The sequence below is a fragment of the Canis lupus genome, chromosome 3, assembly GCF_048164855.1.
Source record: "Canis lupus baileyi chromosome 3, mCanLup2.hap1, whole genome shotgun sequence".
NCBI lineage: Eukaryota > Metazoa > Chordata > Mammalia > Carnivora > Canidae > Canis > Canis lupus.
The window spans coordinates 75,450,826-75,471,616 of NC_132840.1; the positions used below are offsets into that span (position 1 = coordinate 75,450,826).

Here is a 20,791-nt window from a genome sequence, read left to right on the forward strand (position 1 = left end):
CTTATATCCATCCTACCGCCAGGTTGGTGACAAGGCCGTAAGGAAGAGGAATTCACTTGGAATTCCCAGGCCTAAGCACTTTGCTGGCAAGTTAGTGATCTGTGCGCTTGTTGCACGAGTGAGACTCAGAGCGTGCGGGGGGCGACTCGGTCTCGGCATCTCCCCGGCGGCGCCCAGTAGGGATGCAGGCGCTCGGTCACCGGATGGGCTGTCCCATTGTTGGGGGGGGAGGGGGATTAGTCAAAGGAGCAAACAAGCAGGCCGACAGGGGCAGCGGCGGGCGGGCCTCACGTGACCACGGGGTGACCCGGCGCGCTCCGGCCCCCCGCGGCCCCCCAGCCCCGAGCGCGGGAGGGGGACCCTCCGGCTCCCTCCAGGGACGTCCCTCGGGCCCAGCTCGGGTTCTGCGCTCCGTCCTCCCGGCCGCAAGGTGCCCCCAGACCCCCGGCTCCTCTTCCGCCGCCGCCGGAGCCTCGTCCTCCATCCCTCCTCCATCCCTCCGGGTCCCCGCCGCTTCCTGCTCCCGGGATCGGCGCTCTCGGCTCCGGGGCCCAGGCGCCCGAGGCTGCCCGGCGCTCGGCCAGGTAACACCGCCCCACCCCCGGGCCTGGGCGCCGAGGAGCGGGCTGCGGGCTGCGGGCTGCGGGTGGGCGTCGCGGGGATGCCCTCCGGCCGGGGGCGCGGGCTGCGCGCGGAGCAGGTGCACGGCCGCGGTCCGGGGCGGTCCGGGGCCCCCGCCCCCCGCCCCGCGCTCCTCCTCCCGAGTCCGGCCCTGCGACCCGAGCGGCCGGGACCGATCCGCCGCCTCCATACCCTTCCGTCCTTTCACCCGAGAGCAAAAAAAAAAAAAAAAACCAACCCGAAATCCAGAGAGATGGAGTGACTTTCCCAAGGTCACAGACTCGTATCTGCCCCCTACAAACGTCTATTCTTTTATTTAAGTGTTTGTAAATAGACTACTGTTTCCTCTGTTCTGTTAGGGAATTAGGATTCAGGGAAGAGGACTCTAAAAATACTAATCAGCAGATCCAAATGAGCTGATCCGCATTACTGGCCGGTGACCCTGGCATTTAGAAGGAAATAAGCGAGGACGGTTCTTTTCACTCTGGGTACTTTGTATTTCTGGCCCTTGCTCTGAAAACTGGCCTAGATGTTTTACAAAATTTATCTCAGAACTCCTTGTCAGAACTGGGCCGGATTAGAGTTTTCAATCCTCTTTTCTTCTCTTTTTCCTTTTTTTTTTTTTTTTTTTTTTTTTAAACGGAGGCTCAAGAGGTGAAAGTGATTTGCCCACACTCTTAGGCCTAGTTAGAGGCACAGACAAATTTGGAACTCAGGACTCTGGTGGACACCTACTGTTTTCTTGAATAGAATCCTGATTTCAGATGAACTCTGTACAGAACTTGACCTTCATAAAGCTCTCTCTGGATAGCATTCTCGGGAGTGGTTTGTGTATTGAAGTGTGTTGGTCCACGGATACTATTTCACTTGTCAGAATAGGGTTAAGCAATAAGGGTAGCCATGCAGAAAATTCCTGCTGAGATGAGACAGATATCTAAAATGTTTTTGACTTTTTTGTTTGTACTTTCAATAGAAGAGCTAACAAGTATTCATAATAACATCCTGGTTATTTTAAGATCTTAGTTCTGTATGGCTAAATTGACTGTTACATCATTCTTGGCTTGATATATTTGTCATCAGTAAAAATTTCAAAGTGTAGCTTTCTGACTTTGTTTTATGTTTTTTTTTTTTTTAAATATTTTATTTACTTATTCATAAGAGACACACAGGGAGAGAGAGACAGAGAGACAGAGACACAGGCAGAGGGAGAAACAGGCTCCATGCAGGGAGCCCGACATGGGACTTAATCCCAGGTCTCCAGGATCAGGCCCTTGGGCCCAAGGTGGCACTAAACTGCTGAGCCACCCACGCTGCCCTGTTTTATGGTTAACTGAAGAACCACCTTAAGGATATTTGTATATCTCATCAAAAATTTCCCACTTATACTTCTAAATCCTTCTGCTTCCTCCTGGGTCAGTCTTTGAGTTGGATTTCAAAACTGAACAGAACTAGGATTTTTTTTTCTCTTTCTGAAATTCCTAGACTTGGTTTAGTTCGCTATTCTGGTTTACCTCAAGTTTCGATTTTAATAGATAAACCCATGACCCAAATCCAACTTCAGTTGAGTTTAGTATCAGCTTCAAACCACATGAAACTGCTGTGCGTCATATGACCTCTAGCAGAAACCACAGGTGGCGGTACTGTTTTTTTCACGAGAGCTTCTTGTTGGGATTTTTGAAGCCTGAACACATTATCTAATACATGTATTATATTACTCATGTTCATCATCCAAGGTCAGTGATCACTGGCGGGCTGTTATTGACATTTACTCATCATAACAACACGTTATATCAGGCAGCCTACCAACTCAGAATATAGTTCCTGGTTTTCAGTTTACAGCTCTTACCAGTTATCTCTAAGGAACATGGAACCAGAACCACAGCCACCCTTTAATAGAAGATCTTGGCTGTGTAGGTAATGAGAAGTGTTTCAGTGTAGGCAATGTTTTTGGACTATTCTAGAGTAGAAATGAAGATTATATGCAAATTGACTCAATGCTGTTTTCTTAGGGTACATACTTTGTTTTTCTGGTTTTGGTCTTTTCACATAGGATGGCATTAGCTCTGTGTCCGCAGGTGCTGTGCAGCTTGGGGGGCTGGCTCTCACTCTACATTTCTTTCTGCCGCCTGAATAAGCACCGAAGCTATGAGTGGAGCTGCCGGCTGGTAACATTCACCCATGGAATCCTCTCCATAGGCCTCTCAGCTTATATTGGCTTCATTGATGGCCCTTGGCCTTTTACCCACCCAGGTAGGTAGGAGACATTAGATGATTTTCTCTAAGGGATCTATAATTTGGGGGGTAGTCTTGGAAGGATGGGACACTTTCACAGAATTTGTACAATATTGAAGAATATTGAAGAATAATTACGAATTGCAATTTGTGTCAGGAGTCTTCATTTTTAACTCTGATACTGTATATGTCCCTATTTCTGCTTTTTGTAACTCTCTACTTTTAAAACAAATTTTAAATGCTTGTTACATTGTATGTAATCCACTGAAATATACAAAACATAAAGCCAATATTAACATCTTCCACCACTACCTCCAAACAGAAAGGAATGGACTGTATTACATATGCTTTTTGACAACCTGCAATTTTCACTTGATTGTATATTCAAAGGACATCTATGTATATAGGTTTTTTTGATCCTTAACCGTCATGTAATATTGTGTTGTATGGATATATCATCATTTATTTGACCAATGTCTCATTATTTGAGGCACCTATATTGATAAGCTGCTAGATGTACAAGTATTACCTCCTTAGAATAAAAAAGGTTGTATCCCCTTGAATTAGTTTGCTGGGGCTACCATAACAAAAAGCACAGGCCAGGGAGCATAAACAACAGAAACTTATGTTTTCATAATTCTGCAGGCTAGAAGTCCAAGATCAAGTTGTTGGCTGGTTTGGTTTCTTCTAAGGCTCCACTCTTTTGCTTGCCGGTGGCTTCTTTCCTGCCATGTCCTCACATGGTCTTCCCTTTTAATGTGTCTGTGTCCTGATCTCTTTATTTTATAAGGACAGCAGCCGTATTGGATTAGAGCCCATCCTAACAACCTCATTTTAACTGAATTACCTCTTTAAAGGCCTTTTCTCCAAATATAGTCACATTCTGAGGAATTTTGGGGTTAGGGCTTTGACATAAGAATTTAGGGGGTACAATTAAGGCCAGAAGTCCCCTAGGAGGGACACCTGGGTGGCTCAGTGGTTGAGTGTCTGCCTTTGGCTCAGGGCGTGATCCCGGACTTCCTGGATCAAGTCCCATATGGGGCTCCTTGCATGGAGCCTGCTTCTTCTGTCTCTGCCTCTCTGTGTGCTTCTCTCTCTGCCTCTCTCTGTGTCTCTTATGAATAAATAAACAAAATCTTAAAAAAAAATAGGTTCCCCTAGGATATGATTTTTTTGTTAATTCCTTAGATTTGGGATCCCTGGGTGGTGCAGCAGTTTGGCGCCTGCCTTTGGCCCAGGGCGCCATCCTGGAGACCTGGGATTGAATCCCACGTCGGGCTCCCGGTGCATGGAGCCTGCTTCTCCCTCTGCCTGTGTCTCTGCCTCTCTCTCTCTCTCTCTCTGTGTGTGACTATCATAAAAAAAAAAAAAAAAAAAAGAATTATAAAAAAAAATAATTCCTTAGATTCTTTTTTTTTTTTTATTTCCTTAAAATCGTATGTGGAGCTTCTGAGGTTTTCCTAAAACTATCAAACTGATGTGAAAGCAGCTATTAAGCTTTATGTCTTACATGAAGTTTTTAAATAGACTTGAATATGTCATGTCCTTATACTTGATTTTCTTGGGATTGGGAACACACTAATTTCTAGGGTTCTTTCTTTCCAGGGTCCACTTTAAAGAAGGGTGTGGTCACCAGTGTCCCAACAGTCTAACCCATTAAGCTAAGAAAAATTTTTTTTTAAGATTTTATTTATATATTCATGAGAGACACACAGAGAGAAGCAGAGACATAGGCAGAGGGAGAAGCAGGCTCCCTATGGGGAGCCTGATGTGAGACTTGATCCCAGAACCCCGGGATCACGACCTGAACCAAAGGCAGATGCTCAACCACTTAGCCACCCACCCAATCTCTGAGAAACTGGGATTTTAATTGAAAGGACAAAATAGCTCAATGTTATGCTGCTCCATAGAGAGGACACTGAAATTGTGGCTGGCGCTCAGGCCACACATTGAGATCGGATTAATCAAAACAGCATTTCCCAGGCCTGTGACATTACTGGGTTTGATCAAGACCAAGGTTTTAGATTTTACTCTTTCACGAGTGTCATTCAAAGTCACTGGCCTGCCTTTGTTTTTGCTCCCAGTGGCTCAGGAACGCTTGGGAGATGTTGGAGCGCTGTGCAAGGTAGCTCCATTCCCAGTGGCTCAGTTGGCTTCTGTCTTGGTTTATTTCAGGCTCGCCCAATACTCCTCTCCAAGTGCACGTTCTCTGTCTCACCTTGGGCTACTTCATCTTCGACTTGGGCTGGTGCATCTACTTCCAGTCTGAGGGGGCCCTGATGCTGGCTCACCACACACTGAGCATCCTGGGCATCATCATGGCCCTGGTGCTCGGAGAGTCAGGCACAGAGGTCAATGCAGTCCTGTTTGGAAGTGAGATTACCAACCCCTTGCTACAGATGCGCTGGTTTCTCCGTGAAACAGGCCACTACCACAGTTTCACTGGAGACGTGGTGGACTTCCTCTTTGTGGCCCTGTTTACTGGAGTGAGGATTGGAGTAGGAGCTCGCCTCCTTTTCTGTGAAATGGTCTCACCCAAGCCCAAGTGGTTTGTGAAGTTTGGAGGAGTAGCAATGTACGCCGTGTCTTGGTGTTTCATGTTTAGCATCTGGCGCTTTGCGTGGAGGAAAAGCATCAAGAAGTACCATGCCTGGAGAAGCAGGTGCAGTGAGGAGCGGCAGCTGAAGCACAACGGCCATCTCAAGACGCATTAGCCAAGCCTTTCTCCAGGTGATACAAGGGGTTTAGTCGGCCACGGGAACCGGTTGGAGACACGGCTGTTAAAGAATCATGCTCACAACCAACTTAGCTTTCAAGAAAGGGCTAAACTCTTCAGTCAGCCTGGTCAGTTTTCTAGTGAAGCCCATACCAGTATTAAAACACTAACGTCTGCTGTGGCCCAGTTGTAGAAAGTGAGAATACTCGATGGTAGTTGGAGTAAGTCAGCACCGTGAGATGAGCAATTGCTGCATTCTTTTAGCTTCTGGTGTCCCTGGGTCCTTTTGTCTCTGGGATGCCTGATGGCTAGATAGCTCAGGAAGGAATCTGAGAATTCCTTTGAGAATTTCTCCGAGAATTGACTTCTTGAACAAACCCTTATTCCTATTTTCCATGTAGCAATTTAAGTAAAGTCACCCCCTTTACTGTAAAGGGAGGGATTTTGGGGAAGATGCACTTCTGGCATTCTGAGCTTTGGATCAGGGGACTGGATGTGCTTAAAGAAAGGGAAAGAGTTGTGAGAAGGATGGTGGTGAAACTGGCTGTGGTGGTAGGTCACTTCTTGAGCCCCTCTATACCAACTGTTGAGGGTCCTCAAGACACACCCCCAGGTTTGGTGCTTTGCTACGGGGACTCACATGACCCAGAATGTTGTCAAATTCCTGGCTATGATTAGTTACAGTGTACAAAGAGAGCAGCCAAGGGACAAGGTGCCTGGGGAAGAGTCCAAGGGAAACCAGGCCCAAGCTTCCAGAGTCCTCTCCTACTGGGATCACCCAGGATGTGCTTCATTGCTCTAGCAACGATTTGGGGCCATATGTGTGAAATGTCCAATGAGGAAGCTCATTAGATGCTCAGTGCCCAAGTTTTTTACTGGGGGTTGTAGGCAGCCATTGCCTGGCATGTAGCAAAATTCCTGACTCCCAGAAGGAACATACATGTTCAGCATGAACCATTTTGTTTGCACAAACAATTTAAGCATGGTGACCATTATCAGCAATTCGTGGAGGGAGAGCTCCTGAAATCTACATTCCCAGATGCCCGCCCTTGGCCAACCTTGCAAGTTGGCCTTTCCAAGGACAGGAGTTCAGGCCTGCCCTGTTAACTCTTTTCTGTGCAAAAAGCAGAGAGCTAGAGCTTTGGATGAGAGATGAATGAGCTGTAGGCAGATTTACCGAGTCCTGCTGTACGGGTTCTGCTCTACCGGGAAAACTATGCCAATTCTCAGGGCTTTTGTGCATTAATCTCCCAGGCATGAGAGGCTGTGAGTGAATTCCATAGGGATTTACCATGTGGATTCCACTGTGCTTGAGATGGCAGTTCAAGTTTCAACTCTGCTATACATACTGCAAACCAGAACCAAAGACTGAGGTGTGCTGGCCGCAGGGTGATGAGGCTAATTAAAAAAAAAAAAAAAATCATATACATTCCCTTTAGCCCTCTTTACTACCTTTTCTTTTCTCTGAAAAAGGTGCCACTGTCTATAAAACATTATGACAAGGCCGGTCTCGGAAGGAAACAAAATATTTCTTAGTGCAATAGTCTCGAATCTCACCCAGGAAAAGGGATAATGTAAGCTTAGAACGAGAGGTTAGGAATCAAGACTTTCTGGGTTCCTTTAACTAATTTGGCTACTCACCTGCCAGATCATTTGGGCAGGTCACTGGTGTACCCTTTGTCTCGGTTTAAACTCTGTTGTGAATGAATGAAATACCCCGCTGTGTATTTCACAGCGACACTGTGGCATTTTATTAAGGGGTGTCTGTAATGTAGGATGTCTATGGGGGGTGGGAAATGAACTATTATTTATTTATTTTATTTATTTGCTGTTTATTTGTTTATTTATTTGTTGTTTATTTGTTTATTTGATTATGGATTATGTTATTTAGACCACTGGGGAGCGATCAGCTCAGTGAGCAAATGTGTGGGGCTACTGAAGCCTAAGCCTCGGTCAGTAGGAAGTCTCTATCCATTCTGTGGTCCCTGGTCATACCTAATGAGTGGTCCATGTGCAAAATGGATGTCACTGGCCAGGCATGACGGAGCGTTGGAACCGCATAAAGTCATCGTGGGTCTAAGAAAAGCAGTTTCCAAGGCATGTTAACAGTGGGTCTTTTAAAATGACTGTCAGCTGATTACCGAGTTTTGTTGCACATGGAAATAATCTGACAGTAGCGTCTCCGTTCTCTTTTCTTCTGTGATCAGTATCCCCAGAATGCTGGTGAGCTTCTTTCCAGCAAAACTGTGGTCAACGTTGGATGCTGGGGAATGCTGATTTTAGCAAAAGCCTAGTAAAAAAGAGTGGCTTGGCGCAGGAGCTTAAAAAAAGAAAAAGCTGGCTCTTGAATTTTGGCACAGTGCAACCTGTTCCATACCAGACAAATGAATAGGCTTAATCTGGTACCAATTTTTTTTTTTTTTTTACTCCTCAGAAGTGAAGGGATTGCAGATCTTGCTGTTTGAGGGGTACTCTCATTGGGAAATGTATGTAGGTTTCTTTTGGATTTTTGATTAGCCTAAATAATAAGAAAAGAAAAATGTTCATTTTGGCTTTTCCTGATGTTTTACCTAATAACTATGAAGGAACCTCCCTGAGAGAAAAATGGGACATGAAGGTGAGTCAGCAGTTAAGATGGGGAGTTTTAATCTTAGGTAAATGAAGGGCTAATTAACATGTGCTGTGGTCAGACAAAATGAAGTATTTTATTCATTTGCCTTTGGATTACTATGTAATAATTCCTAACACTGCTCAAGAAAGATTTATATTTCAGTGAGATTTGTACTAAATTTTATAAAAATAAACAATTTTTTATCAACCCAGAGTCTGCCTTTATATCTTTATTGTGGTTTTGCCAAGCAATTAGGAAAAAAAGTCTTTTGGCTTGTAGAAGTGTTGACCCAAATTAATACTTCTCTGTGAAATACCTCTTATCTGCTCTTACCATCAACCATCCCTAATACTGTTTACTTTTTTGGGCAACAATCTACATACAGGAAAAGTTTGCCAAAGAGATAGGAAGAACTAAATTTCTTTAATTTACCACCTATTTGGGCAGCTGCCTTGAAGATTTAAAAAAAATTTTTTTTAAAAGATTTTATTTATTCATGAGAGACACAGCGAGAGAGAGAGAGAGAGAGAGAGAGAGAGAGAAAGGCAGAGACATAGGCAGAGGGAGAAGCAGGCTCCCCACAGGGAGCCCGATGTGGAACTCAATCCCAGGACTCTGGGATCATGCCCTGAGCCGAAGGCAGATGCTCAACCACAGAGCCACCCAGGCATCCCGAAGATTGATTGATTGATTGATTGATTGATTATTTTGAGCAGTGTTAGAGGCAGAGGGAGAAGGAGGACCCCAAGCAAATTTCCTGCTGAGCATGGAACCTGACGATGGGGCTCAATCCCACAACCCTGAGATCATGACCTGAGCTGAAACCAAGAATTGGATTCTTAACCAACTGACAGGAACCCCTGGGCATTGCCTTGAAAATGATGTTGAATGGGTTCCATGAAGACAAGGGCCCTACGTTCTCTTCAGAACTGTGGTTAGAATGCCTAGAACAGTGTTAAGACATGCAGTAGGTCCTCAGTAAATGTTGAAAGAGTGGATAAGGATGTGGTTTAGAGTCACCACCCTGCCCCCACCCTCCAGGGGGGGAACCTCAAAGAGCATGTGCCATGAATTGTGTCTCCAGTGTTATTTTTTTTTTTTTTTTTTTTTGTAGGTAAGGAAGGAACTAATGACCATGAGGACTGTGTTCTACCTAGACTGGTGTGATTCTTCTCAAGGCATTCCATAGATAGAGCTTTTAGAGCAGTCTAGAGCTACCAACAGCTCTAAAGAGGCTTTCAGGGATGTTTTTACCATTAGAGCTTTGTGGGTGAACATAGAGATTTTCATCATTGAAAAAAATAGTTCTGGAATGAATAACCACTGGCTTAATTAAATCCTTTGCTTACCATCTTCTGAAGCTTTCCCACAGCAAATGCCTTCTTTGCTCACAGCTAGAACTTTGGGTCTGTTTAAGTTTGGAAAGATCTTGAAAGCAGCCTGCCAAGAGGTTTTGTATGCAAGGAAGAGAAGGTGAATTAGGAAACTTTCCCAGTTTGTTTTATTCCTGAAGCTCAAGTAGTGAGACATTCTTGAAGGGAAGAGGAGAATTCACTTTTTTTTTTAAACGCATGATTCGATGAGTCATTGGGTCCAAATAATTTCATACCTACCCTGTAAATTATTAGAATTTGGCAAAAACATATTTAGCATGTTTAAGAAAGGTGTAAGTCTGGGGGTGAAGTCCGCATTTTGGTTATTTTATATGGATGGAAGGAGCTCTCTTTCCAGTTAATAGGCAAAAAACCCCCACACAATTTAATTAACAGGAGTTCTCAGGGTAGAATTATGCTAGGGTACACCAGCAGGTGGCAATGTATCCTGGTCTGATCATTAGGAAAGTGGCTTGGAACCTTAATCTGCTGCTATTCTTTCCCAAAATAAACATTACAAAATTAGCTGGCTGTGCCTTGAACTTAAAAAAAAAAAAAAAAAAATCAAGCAATAAAGAGTCATCTTTGGCCTCTGTTTATCTTTTCCTTTTTTTTTTTTTTTTCCACCCCGTCCTAACGTCAGCCTTAGATCATGCATCTATTCAGGGATAATGATCTTTTCATGGACTGTTGCGGGTTGACTTTTTAGAAACAGCATTAAGAGGTAACTGATTTCCTCTCCGCATCCCCTCTTTATCAAATTTGCTTTACCACTTGATGGCGCCACAACGAGGCTGAGGCCCCCCACCCACCCGTACAGGGCTGAACTCATGAAGCCCGAAAACTGGTAAAGGGACAGCCAGAGTGGACGTTGGCAGGCAGAACTGAACTATTCTGTATGTGGTACTTAAATTGTTACACTATGGGATTATGCAATCATAAAACTAGATGGATATCTAAATGTACCCGGTAGGAAAAAGAAAAAAAAAAAAAAGATAGAGGAGAACCCTTCAGAGACAACTGCAGCGCTTTCTGCTGGATAAATACACTTCATTTGCTGCAGCACCATCTCTGTCCTCCGCAAGCTTGTGAAGTCGCTTTGGAAAAAGCATCATGCTTTCTCCATCTGGCAAATCATACATTTTTTTTTTAAAGATTTTATTTACTTATTTATTTATTTATCTATTTATTTATTGACAGGGAAAGGCAGAGAAACCTAGGCAGAGGGAGAAGCAGGCTCCCCGCCAGGACCCCCAGGATCACGACCTGAGCCACGCAGGTGCCCCAAATCATACGTTTCATTTTTGCCAAGGTAGAAGCAGGCTCAGAGTAATATTATACCAAGAAATCCTGGATCCAATTCCCACCCCCCCCCACCCCCACCCCCCAAGCCCCACACGCCTCCGTCCTCTAACTTCCCCTGGCAGCCAGCGCTTGTGCGCGGCGGCCCCAGACCTGGGACGAGGCCAGCAGGTGCCCCAGGTGAGCATCCGAGGCCAAACCCTCTCCCTGCAGGTCCAGGTGCCCGACAGCGTCCTTCGCTTCCAGCCGTCACCGTTCTTTACGAGCTATCAGAAAGTCACGACAAGTACAGCGCGTTAAGGAATAAAGGTTTGCAGGGTAAGGGGGCCGGGTAATGCCCGAGGAGCCTCCCGTCCGGGCCCCTGGGGACCGGGGGCCGGGCGAGCGCTCTCCGGCGGCGTCTCCGGGGGCAGCCAGACTCCGGCGCGCAGCTCCCCGGGGGCCCGGGGCCGACGAGCGGCGGGGGGGGGTGGGGGCCTCCGCGCCCGGCCGGCCCCCGCCTCCCTCCGCCCCGCAGAACTACTTTTCCGGCGGAGGCGTCCGCGCGGCCCTGGCGCGCTCCGCAAGGCGCGGGGGAGACGAGGGCGGCGGGCGGCGGGGCGGCCCCGCGCGCCGCGGAGGGATCCCGGGTGAGGCGGCTTCCCGAAGTCAGAGGGGAGGAGGCCAAAAAAAAAAAAAAAAAAAAAGAGAGTCGGCGGCGGGGGAGGGGAAGAGCTCGCTCGCGCTGGACGCGGCCGGGGCCGGGAAAGACAGAACCGGAACCGGAACCCGCGCGCGCGCCCGCGGCCGTCGTGCGCCCCCCCTCCGCCCCCCCGCGGCCTCCTCCGCCCGCCGCGCGCGCTCCCGCGAGAGCTCCGCGACCCCGCGACCCGGCCCCGCGCGCCGAGTGGCCGCCGCCGCCGCCGCCTCCGCCGCCGCCGCCTCCGCCGCCTCAGCCGCCGCCGCCGCTCTCGAGGCCGGACCGGACGGGAACCTCCCGCCCCTCGCGGGAACGGCCGCCTACCGGCGCGTCGGGGAGGAGCCGCCGCCGCCGCCCGCCGCCCGCCGCCCGCCGCCCGCGCCGACTGCGGAAGAGTCCGGGCCTCCCGGGGATGGGGAGCAGCCCGCGGCGCTGAGACACCGGCTTCCCGTCCCCTCCGGCCGCGGGAGCCCTGCCCCGGAGCCCCAGGCGGCGAGGACGACGGCAGCGGCCCCCGGGCCGGGGGCATGGAGCGGCGCGAGCCCGGCGCAGGGCGGCCCGAGCCGCGGCCGGCGCGGTGGCCACGAGCGGCGGGCAGCCCCAGATAGACGGCCCGCCCGCCCGCCCGCCGCCCCGACCTGCTCCCTCTCCCCGACCCCTTCCCGCCGGACGTCCTCGATGACTGCATGGAGCCTTGAGCCGGACTGCGGCGTCGCCTGCGGAGTCGGGCCTGGTCCCAGGGCACGGGGGGTGGGGCGGAGGTGTTCCGTACCATGCAAGTTGGATAGAAGGAGGACCTCTCGCCACGGGCCCCAATGAGCGGCACACAGCCCACTATCACCGACAGGTGGGTACGCGGCGCCCGGCCCGCCCGGCCCGGCGAGCCCACGGCCCCCGACCGCCCCCGACCGCCCCCGACCGCCCCCGACCGCCCTGCCCGGCGCCGCTGACAGGCAGAGCAGGGACGCGCGCCCTGGAGCTCCGCAGTTAGTCTGGGGCTGCTGCCAACTTACCCACTCGATCGAGTTTGGAAATGTAGCTGCTGCTGCTTCTTTTTTTTTTTTTTTTTGGAGAGAAACTTTTCTCCAGATTTGTCCGCGGATGGGGTAGGTGCACGCCACGGTAGCGGCGCTCTGTGGGGCGCGCGTGCACTGGGATCCGGCACTTCTCTTGGAACCCAGGGGAAGGTCATTTGGGGTGAAGGTCAGCGCCCGACCTCGGCCGGGGGTATTGGTGCATCACCTATCGGTCTTCCTCCTGCCCCTCCCCCCCCCCCGCCGTGGTCCCCCCAGACGCCGTGTTTAGGTTCTAGGAATTGCCGTCTGTGGACTTCGTCCTGAGACGGCTGCAGGATGATTTTTGAGCTGGCTCTTCTTTGAATATTGAGCTGCGTAGTGTTTATTATCTAATCATTTTCCAGAATGTTGAAATTACTAGTAGATCTCAGGCTCCTGATGGAGCTTAAAAAAAAAAAAAACAGGTGGGGGGGGAGGCGAGGGAGAGTCATGGGGTTTGATTTTAATTGTTGCATTTTTCGTATTTCATCTCCCAGAAGCTTTTGCATTCAAGAGATACAAACCCTAAGCGAATTAGGTAGTTAGAAGCATGGCAGGTGGATGTGCTGAGTTCTGTGAGTCCTTTCTGCTGCTGATCTGTGTTGCCTGGTGGTTGGTGAATTGAGCTCAGGCTATGTAGTTTTAAGTGGAGCTTCTTTACTCTTAGGGGTTATTCTTTGGAATATTGGTTTAAACAGTAAATTCCTTTTACTGTATTTTATTTCTCAATTTCATTATGACCTTGTATCCTGGTTCCAAATTTCAGCCAGTCTTTTTTTTGTTTTTTTTTTTTAAGTCCGTATTCAGACTATTACATCATTTAAAAAAAAAAAAAAGATCAAATAACTGAATTAGGGGGGCAAAACAAAGCACTTTGATGAAAAGTGCAACAATAGTGCTCTTGCAGAAAATGTGGAGTTTCCTAATACAGAGTTTCACCCAATGGTCAGACTCATTTGTTGATTTTAAAAGGGCCAAATTCCATTATCATACCATAACAGCTACTCCAGAAACAGAACTTCCTCTTCCTGTTGATGCTTTCCAGTGTCACGTGAATGTTCACCTAAAAGATTCCATTAAATATTTAAACTATATTCGTTGCGTATTTTTTTAAAATTAATTTTAGTTTTCAACTTTTCTGATTGTACCCGTAACAACAAGTAGCAGCAGTGCTTATCTTTAATTTCTTTCGATCATCCCCATCCCTTTTCCTTTCAGGGTGTTTTGCTACTGAGAAATCACGTTGTGTTTTTATTTTCCTGGTTCATTCACTTCTTGGCCTCTGTATGAGCCTTTAGACAAGAAGTCTTATTAGGGACTAATGTAGTATTAGTAGTTTTTACTGTGGTACTAGGGGTGCTTAATTTTGTAGAAACAGAACCAAGGGTCACTAGCTCATTTCACATGAGAACCACTTAATAATAGTGCCCACTTAATAACCTTCCTCTCTGCTTCTCAGAGATTTTTTTCCTTTTTCTATTATCTTGAAATTAAATCTTGGGACTTTTTTTTTTTTAATAAGTTAGATGAGATACAGATATACAATAAATATGTAGTCAGTGGATGTCCTTTGCCAGGCCCCGTGCTAAGCACAAAAGATTAAAAGACGAGTATTCTAAGTATAAGATGAATCTGCAAATTGGTTTGGGTATTTATGTCCTTGAATAAGTTCAGGTGTTGGCTGATGTTACATTTTAAAAAAGAAAAACACCTTTAAAAACCACTTAATTTAGAATGCATTGCCAAGACATTGTGGATACCCGTATCTTAGAAATTTGCTACTAGTTTTTTTTTTTTTTTAACAAGATTATTCTTAGGTGACTATTACATTTTCTTTAAACACATCTTACTCTGTAGATATCAAGCATCCATTTGCTGGCTAGGAGAGTAGTTGTCCCTGATTTAAATATATGTTGGGGTGAAATCCAGAAGCGCGCCAGTTTAGTGTTATTTTTTTTCCCAGGGTACCTTAACAAAGTTATGGGTACAGAGTAGTTCTTAGCTGCTTCTCTGCTATGTCTACCCCATTCTTGTTTCTCACTGTCTAATTCCAGTGTACTGTAGGTGTATTTTGCTGATTCTAGAGCTATTGGCAAATTAACAGTGCCAGTGTAGCTTTTTAAAGATCCTTTCAAGTTTGAAGTACTGTATGTGGTATGGCTTTGTTTGGTAGAGTGTGCAGACCCACCAGGCCAGCTGTGTGAGTTAGAGTTCTTTCATTGTGGTGCTTCTGACTACAGAGTCTGTCTGTCCTCATTTGAAATCAGACTAGCTGGTTTTGGGCGTTGTTCTGTTTTGCAGTTTGTGGCAGGCGACACATGGCTGAACAAGATAAGAAGGGTTTTATTCTTGTGTTAGGGACGTGCTGGGGCTGGGATGGAATTCAGCTATGTTTAGGCTCTGATTGGTCACTGTGGATACTCAGAACTCTGTTATATCCTGTTATTATTTTACAGTTAAATTAACACAGTCATTTTATTCCCTTCTCTTCCTCTTCATCTTCTATTCCTCAGACCCCTCACCCCATTTCCCCCCTTTTTAAAAGGTGTACTTATCAATTTAAAATCCAAACTATGTTTATGGTAACTGCTGTTTTTATACAGTGTATCTGAATAGTGTTGTGGTTTTGTTTTTTTTTTGTTTTTTTTTTTTGTTTTTTAAATCTAAGCAGCTAATGAATACCATCTAGTGTTTTGCTTTGTAACTTCTGTGAGACGTATAGTTTTCCACTTTTAGAATCAGCACTTGAAAAGTTGTATTAGCATCTGATCGCTATTTTTCAGTTTGCATCAATTGCTATATTCAGTCCTAAAAATACATCCTAATTCTTTGCAGTCCTCTTAGGTGCCTGTCTTCTGTTCCTGAGAGAACAGAAGACAGTTTAGGGGGTCTTATGGCACTTGGAAATTCTTCTGAGAGAGAGAGAGGAGAGTGCTCTTTCAGTGGACTCCCTAAACCGTTTCAGGCTAGATTCTAGAACAGTGAGTTTTCAGGGACGATACAGGTAAGGTTTTGTTATAAGTGTCTTACTTGAAATAAATGGATCTTTGTCTGGTCTAGGACTTAGGGGCTTTGTTGTTCTGATTGACAGATAAACAAAGGTTTTTAATATATTGGCATTTTCTTAGTACTGAGTTCAGGTCTAAGCTTGTTTAATTGAAGCAAACTTTTGGTGAGTATGCAAACTTGTGACTTTACATGTGTATACACAGTAATTGGCGTTTTCATCCAGGATACTTTTTCTGCCATCATTGCCATATAATGCTTTTGATTAGAAAACAAAACTAAACAACTCCTGTATGTGTGCTGTTTTCAAGTTTATCTGAGTCATCTGCAAGGTTAGGTTATTTGTAACGTTTACTTGTAAAGTCGGTCATTTGATAAATACAAAATTGAGATTAGGGACCAGGATCCCAGAGCTAGCTTTGTATTCAGTTTAATGTTCTTTTCTCCCAGTACGGTATAAAATCCTGATTCATATAGACGTGCAATAGTACATTCACTTGTACGCTTTTACATGAGTCAACAGATACAGTACAAAGTAAACTTTTTAAAAAGTGCAGAGCTGTCGTCTTCCTGATTAATGGTACATTTATAAGATGTTCGTATTTGTTTAGTGAGGTGACAAGAGAATCTATTTGAATCACTGTAAAAATATGGTAACCTGGTAATGCTCCCTAACACATTGGTGGTTTCTCGTTAAAATGTAGTAGATAACATTGAGTTAACATACAGGATTTTTTTTAACTAAGTTTGGAGTTTCAGTGAAATTTGAGGCAGACATTGATGAAATCCATAAACGGTGGATTTTACATATTTTTCTGTGGAGCATTTTGATTCCAGAGAAAACAGTCAGAAAATCTTTGAGTAAACATATGTGGTGGCCTCTTCTGAAAGCCATCTCGAAATGGGTATGAATTGCCAATCAAACTGGTGTGGGTCACAGAAAGCAGGATATTTTAATGGTTTTTCGAGAGGTCATCGGAGAGACTTTTATATCGTGGCTGTCTGACAAAATTACTAGAAATGTTTCTTATCATGTAATTGTTTATCTCCTAGAAATTGACCATGTCACATTTTCAGGAACAGGGAGCTGGAGCATAATAACTTCTTTCTGTCTCTGTTAAAACTTGATGATGTTTTAAAGCCTCATTTGAAGACATTCTCTCTTCTTCCCTTTGTCCCTGTCTCCTTCCCTTTGTCCTCAAAATAGTGACATTTGAACTGAAATTTTAAAATGAGCAAAATTATAAATATTTTGTTTCTTTTTGAGTAAAATACTCTCATGTATCTAACAATATCTTATTATAGTGTAATTCTTTAACACTTGCAATATTTTCACTCCACATAGGGCAGATCATCCTTAACATTTAGACAACTTATACTGTTTTAAGTCAAGATTATAAAACTGGAAAGGACGATTTTAACCTAGATCTTCTGACTTTCAAGTCCTCTTTCTACTTTAAATTATTGTCTTACTATGTGTATTATTTTTTCTGTCCTACTTTACTTTTGTAATTTTCCAATCTGGCCAAGTTAGAGTTGGATTTTTCTCTTAGGGGATGCTTTCTAATGCCTTACCTATTCTAGAGGGTCAAGTTCTCGGCACTTCCTCACGAGACTGAACAGTAATCTGATAGATCTAGTAGTCAGGAAGTTTTTCCTGATCTTTAGCTCAGACTTTTAATTTGTCCTCTTACTTGTATATACTTGCTGTAGCAGGCTAAATAATGCTGTCCTCCCATGTTGTGTTTATACGACTCTAAATGGTTCAGACAGTTACCCAGCACCCTTTCCCTACCCCCACCCTTATTCTTTGCTTTGCAAAGTTGTATGTTCTGTTGATTTGTTGTCTAAAAATCACCCTGTCCCTCCTAATGTTTTATTAGCTTTTCCCTAATTGCTCTCTTAGTGCAGAGGTTTTTTTTTCCCCCTTAGATGTGCTCCTAGGACCAAATATAGTATTCTGTATTTTATCTTTACCCATATTCTAGAGCAGCAAGTTCCCACTTTAAGTTTAATATAATTCAGGGGGTCTTCAGTTTTCTCTAGGCATAGCCCAAAATTAGGGCTAAAGAGATTCTCAAGTTTATTTTAATTCACTTTTATGTTAGTTTTTAGAATGGATATGGGAGATGTTGGGATCAAATAAATTTATACGAACAGCATAGTTACTAAATCAGCTAAGCAATTACTCGCGTTATAAAAGGCTTCTTTACAAAGTGATTCTTTAAAATATGAGTGCCCCTAATGTAACAAGTGTTATCAATTATGTGACAGATGGGTAGCAAACAAAAATAATAAGTGTTAGGAGCCATCCTTGGTTGAAAATCAATCAGAAGTGAAGATAAGACATCTCTGAACTTGTAAGTAAATGAAGAGATGTGATTGTAGCTCTAAATTATCTGTCGCAATGTGGTGATACATCTGGAAGTTGTTATTTTTTAATTTTTTAATTTTTTTTGCAGTGGTTTTTCAGTCTCACCTTAAATTGTATGTCACTTTTTCCATTTCTTTTGTATATTGAGTTTTACCTTCTTTTTTCTGTCCCCCCCCCACATATGAGTGAAAAGAACTTGACCTGAAAATACTTAGCATTATTTTTCCAGTGAAATACACTATTGTTAAAATTAACATAACATTTTACTTTTTTGCCACTGTATTTATAAGCACTGTTACTAATGATGAGACCATAAAAGAAGGAAAAAGTGCATATTTAAATTATAAAATGCATAAGAGTATAGAACTCTTGAATATTTTATTGGTAGGATTTTTTCATCGATAGCAACTTAGTTTAAAATTATTTAAATAGATGTCTTTGTTCTTTTGTATTTTGCTAGTGATTTTGTTTCCTCAAACTTTAGAGTTTTGGTGAGATGCCAAAGTTAGGGCATTTTACTTTTTCAACTGAGAATATGTGGAGTACCGAGATAGCCATATACGAAAGATTTTGTGAGACAGCTTCTAACTCCAAGAGAACCTTATGAAGCTAGTGCCTTAGGATAATTTTTAGCTTTTTGATTCTGTGCAGGTACCACATGATGGTCTGAAGGTCAGAGGCTTTGCCTGAATTGCACAAGCATACATTATTGACTTTCAGGAAAAGAAGAAATACACTATGTTTACCTTATTGAATTAGCATGCACCAATGCAGCTGACAGTTTAGATTCATACCAAAACAGGATCTTTTACTAATTCAAAAGCTGAATCTTGGTTTTTGAGATCATAGTCACATGATAGGCCTGGGTAGCTTCCCAGTGTTGAAAGACAAGCCAATCTAATGGCCAATGAAAAATTAGATTTCCTGTCTTGGGACTATGAGTAACAATTCATGAAAAAATTCACACAAAAAAATTTAAGAAAACCTGGTTTACTCAATGCTTAGCAATTAGCCACTTGTTACACTGCTTTTTCTTTAATATTGTAAAGCCTGTTGTATGTAGTCATTTAAAGCTATTGCTCAGAGACTACAATTTTGGTCAAATATTACATTTAAATGCTGATGTTAGGTTCACACCCTCAAGATATCAAAGAGAATTTTGTAGGTAGTCTTTGGTTTTAGAAAATGTAGATTTGGGCAGCTCTGGTGGCTCAGCGGTTTAGTGCCGCCTTCAGCCCAGGGCGTGATCCTGGAGACCCAGTATCAAGTCCCACATTGGGCTCCCTGCATGGAGCCTGCTTCTCCCTCTGCTTGTGTCTCTGCCTCTCTCTCTCTCTCTCTCTCTCTCTCTCTCTCTCTGTCTCTCATGAATAAATACATAAAAAAATCTTTAAAAAAATGTAGATTTTATATAGTTGAAAAACTGGAATTTCATTGTCTTCTGAAGATGTTACATGTGAAATTGAACATGTAATGCAGAAGTTGGCTGGTCTTGTCTAGACAGAATAACAAGTCCCTCAAAATACAGATTGTTCCCAGCCTACAGTGTTTGACTTCAAGATAATGCAGAAGTGATATGCATTCCGTAGAAATGGTACTTTGAATTTTGATATTCTTCTAGGCTAGTAGGCAGTACCAGTACTCTCTCTTGATGCTGGTTAGCAGCAGCAAGCCCCACTGCTCTCATCCTTATGATCGTGAGGGTAAACAACCAATATATTTAAAACCATTCTGTACCCATATAATCATCCTATTTTTTACTTTCAGGACAGTATTTAATACATGAGATATCTAACACTTTATTATGAAAGTGGTTTATAGGGTTGTCTGTTAGATGATTTTGCCCAACCTTAGGCTGAGAGGTGAGTGTTCCGAGCACAGTTCAGGTAGGCTTAGCTAGGCTGTGATGTTCAGTAAGTTATATGTATTATGTGTGTTTTCAACTTATGATATTTTCAACTTACAGTGGATTTTTTGGGATATAACTCCATTATAACTTGAGATCGATGTCTACATTTAAATGTATATGGAAAGTCTCATGAAGGGGCTTAGACATACCTTTCCATAGATTTTAGATGGGTTATCTTCCTGTGTCCCACACACAAACTGGTATGTGGTTTGCCCTGTACAGTCTCTGTGGTTTATTCAGAGGAAGTGGTTCTTGTGGGTGAAGGTCTGATCTTTTCAGAGATTGTTGGTGGCACATGCACCGTCAGCTTATTTCCTGTTTTATTGGCTGTTTGGGCAAGACCTTCTCAGAGCAAGTACTGCTGAAGGGGTATTTAAACATTTTGTAGTGGCAGGATAGATGGTTATAATGTATAATATCTACCTCTCAGGTGATATGAGGGTTAAATTAATGTTTGTGAAATGCTTTGAGATCCTAAGATGAATAGTGCAGACCTATTCCTAATCATGTTTGCAAGTTGCAGCTATATTCAGATACTGCTCAAATTTGTGGAAAAACGTGTTCCTGCAATAAAGAATTGCTGTGTGGACCTTGACTTCTGTAACCATTCAAGTGTTGTTTAATCACTGTAAGAGTTACAGTTAGAATTTTTTCTTTTTCTTTTTTTTTTCTTCTCTTTAGAATTTTACCCTACATGGGTTAACTTAATGGAGTAGATACTTCATTTATGGAACTAATTAATGCTTTTTCACAAAACTTAATGGTTCGAACATACTTCTTCTCTAGTTTTTTTTTTTTTTCTTCTTCTCTAGTTTTAACTGGTATACTGAAATAATAGAATTTAGAGAATTTTTTTTGAGATCAGCGGCTGTACCACCCATATACAAAACCCTTTATTGGCTTTGCTGGAACC

The 20,791-nt window shown here is 43.9% G+C and overlaps 2 protein-coding genes across 12 annotated transcripts in view; both read left to right on the top strand.

Annotated features, from left to right (window-relative positions):
* Nucleotides 1-265: 265 nt before the first annotated feature.
* Nucleotides 266-8,391, top strand: TLCD5 (TLC domain containing 5). 4 transcript variants are annotated; one of them, XM_072822376.1, is made up of 3 exons: nt 266-584; nt 2,697-2,871; nt 5,029-8,391. In XM_072822376.1, the coding sequence occupies exon 3, from the start codon at nt 5,133-5,135 to the stop codon at nt 5,565-5,567; it is 435 nt and encodes a 144-aa protein (XP_072678477.1). In that variant the 5' UTR covers nt 266-584; nt 2,697-2,871; nt 5,029-5,132; the 3' UTR covers nt 5,568-8,391. The 4 variants fall into 4 exon arrangements, with proteins under 4 accessions (XP_072678477.1, XP_072678479.1, XP_072678480.1 ...); XM_072822378.1 differs by having other exon boundaries at nt 2,757-2,871; XM_072822379.1 differs by having other exon boundaries at nt 273-584; nt 2,672-2,871.
* Nucleotides 8,392-10,948: 2,557 nt separating this feature from the next.
* ARHGEF12 (Rho guanine nucleotide exchange factor 12) overlaps nt 10,949-20,791 on the top strand; it is a 151,388-nt gene continuing 141,545 nt past the window's right edge. For 4 of the 8 annotated variants that reach the window (XM_072822381.1, XM_072822384.1, XM_072822382.1 and 1 more), the window contains exon 1: nt 12,146-12,381. In XM_072822381.1, the coding sequence (XP_072678482.1) occupies nt 12,350-12,381 (32 nt within the window). In that variant the 5' untranslated portion in view covers nt 12,146-12,349. Of the gene's footprint in view, nt 11,036-11,153; nt 11,174-12,145; nt 12,382-20,791 lie in introns of those variants that run through there. The other 4 variants (XM_072822386.1, XM_072822389.1, XM_072822387.1 and 1 more) reach the window with 4 other exon arrangements.

Bases quoted from the DNA above. Each gene is read 5' to 3' on its own strand.
- TLCD5 (XM_072822379.1), top strand. From the start codon at position 2,673: ATGGCATTAGCTCTGTGTCCGCAGGTGCTGTGCAGCTTGGGGGGCTGG. The intron at 2,872-5,028 runs GTAGGTAGGAGA...GGTTTATTTCAG, and splicing joins TTGGCCTTTTACCCACCCAG to GCTCGCCCAATACTCCTCTC.